This window comes from Panthera onca, chromosome A2, assembly GCF_046562875.1.
Source record: "Panthera onca isolate mPanOnc1 chromosome A2, mPanOnc1 haplotype 2, whole genome shotgun sequence".
NCBI lineage: Eukaryota > Metazoa > Chordata > Mammalia > Carnivora > Felidae > Panthera > Panthera onca.
Window position 1 is genome coordinate 8,390,179 of NC_138340.1, and position 2,174 is coordinate 8,392,352.

General features: G+C 57.6%; 1 protein-coding gene across 5 annotated transcripts in view; it reads left to right on the forward strand.

Annotated features, from left to right (window-relative positions):
- Positions 1 to 1,889, forward strand: part of SMARCA4 (SWI/SNF related BAF chromatin remodeling complex subunit ATPase 4) — an 89,895-nt gene extending 88,006 nt beyond the window's left edge. For all 5 annotated transcript variants that reach the window (XM_078443389.2, XM_078443388.2, XM_078443387.2 and 2 more), the window contains one exon: positions 1,374 to 1,889. In XM_078443389.2, the coding sequence (XP_078299515.1) occupies positions 1,374 to 1,406 (33 nt within the window). In that variant the 3' untranslated portion in view covers positions 1,407 to 1,889. The remainder of the gene's footprint in view (positions 1 to 1,373) is intronic.
- Positions 1,890 to 2,174: the final 285 nt, after the last annotated feature.

Here is a 2,174-nt window from a genome sequence, read left to right on the forward strand (position 1 = left end):
CCTGAGCAGGAGCAGGTAGCCAGTGGCAGTTGGGTCTTGGGAGATGCGTCCCCATGCCACATCCAAGACCTCTGGCACGGCCTTGGGAGGGTCAGTGCTCTAATAGCCCTCCCCACGGATGGGAAGGCTGAGGCTTAGGATCGTACATGGCACATAGCTCGAGACCCAAGTCTGTGCGACTTGGGCAGCGTTGCCTCTCCAGGACACCGGGGCCGCCATGCTGAGGCCAGCGGTGCCGGGTTTGTATCGGGGGCGGGGTCAGGAGACGCTGGGGTTGAAGATGCCACCAGACTGTCCCCCGTCTGTCTCTCTGAGCAGACACAGCACCCTCGGTAGCGGAGGCTTTTGGCAGGCCCTTGCCCTGTGTAATCTATGGGGAACACCCCGAGGCCTCCGCTCGTGTCTCCGTTCCGGCTTATGTAGGATGATCTCCCAAGAATGGTAGTGGATAAAAACAAAAACAAAAATGCCATGATCTGAAATTACAAGACCCGTGAGCGCTGCCGCGAGTGGAATGTCGGTGCCGCGTTCCCTCTGCATTGGGGAGAAGCTACGGGAGCATCCAGCCCACGGTGGGCATTTTTGTGGGCATGGGGGGGTGGCAGACCCACCCGCTGGGTTCAGATACGCTTTGCCCTCTGGCTGTGGCCGGGATGTTCGGCCCTTCCCCGCACTGGGACCTGGGATGTTCGCTTCACTTTTGAGCCTCAGTTTCCACTTTCACAAAGCAGGGAGGTCAGGAGGATTACGTGGTGCTTGGCCCAGCGAAACCGCCTCAGGGCCCTTTTCATCGTTGCTATTTTTCTCATGCCATTTTCAAGGATAGCAGCAAAAACTGCTACCTCGGAGTAAATCTGACTGTAGACATACATGATGACCTTATGAGGAGGACATTAGTGGTGTCCTGAACGTGGAGGGCTGGCCTGTGTTTCTGGAGAAGAGGGTCTGGGCTGTGAAGCTCCCCATCTGCCCAGCCGGATCCAGCAAAGCGTTTTGTGGCCCTTGCCAAGCTGTTTAAACCGTTCACACAGAAGAGCAGACCTCTTACGTAACCAAGGTGGTTTTGATGCCACAGGTTAGGGGCACAGGGATAGGCACACGGTGGTGGGAGGAAGCAGAGAAGGCCCAGCGAGCCTCCCAGATCTCGAGGAAGAGTCGATGGAGGCGCGGGGGCCAGTCCTTGGGAGCAAATGACATTGAGATTTGGCCGTGGCAGTGGGGGTGAAGCCAAAGGCTGCCCCGCCTCTGGCCTCACACCCAGCCAAGGCTGTTCAGTTCCCGAACGTGCTTAGAGCCCAGGTAGGCCCCAGGGAGGGGACGGGTGCCCTCGGCTGCAGGGCTGACTTGTGCTCTCTCCTCCTGTCCCCCTCCAGGACCGCTCAGGAAGTGGCAGCGAGGAAGACTGAGTCCCAACATTCCAGAGTCTCGACCCCGGGCCCCTGGTTCCAGAGCCGAGGCGGCGTAGCCCTTAGCAGTAACGGGTAGCAGCAGATGTAGTTTCAGACTTGGGGGAAACTGTATAAACGAAAATCTTCCATATTTATACGGCAGAGAAGATGTAGGACTGTTTGTGTCTGGCCCCGTCCCGGCATCAGTAGCGTTTGTAACAGCATTAACTGTTTAAAACAAGAAAAAAAAAAAAAAGAATTATGAATTGGGGAACACGCGACACCTGGTTGTCTTTCCTTTCCCGGCAGTACTGTTGCGGCCGCAGTTTGGAATCACTGTAGTTTAAGCCGTGGATGCATGTTTTTGTAGCCGTCCACTCCTTGTACTGTATTTTATCGGACAGGTCAGACTCGCCGGGGCCGGGGTCCGCAGGCCCGGCGGGGGTATGTCAGTGTCACTGGATGTCAAACAGTAATAAATTAAACAGATGAGAAAACTCACAGCCGCCTTCCGGTGGACTCATTCCCTGCTCCCTGCATGGTGGCGAATGCCTTGGGGGCGTGGGGGGGGTGGGAGGGCGCCTCGCCTCGGCCAGGGCCCTGTCCTCCCATCACCAGATCCCACAGGACCCACTCCACAGGGAGGACACCGAGGCCCAAGCGGAGGAGAAGGACTTGCGCAGTCCTCATACCATCAGATCTGCAGCTCAGGCTCCCGGAGCAGACAGCTCAGGGCCTTCCCTCCCCGCCTGCAGCCAAGGTGGGGCCGGCAAGACAGCCATGTAA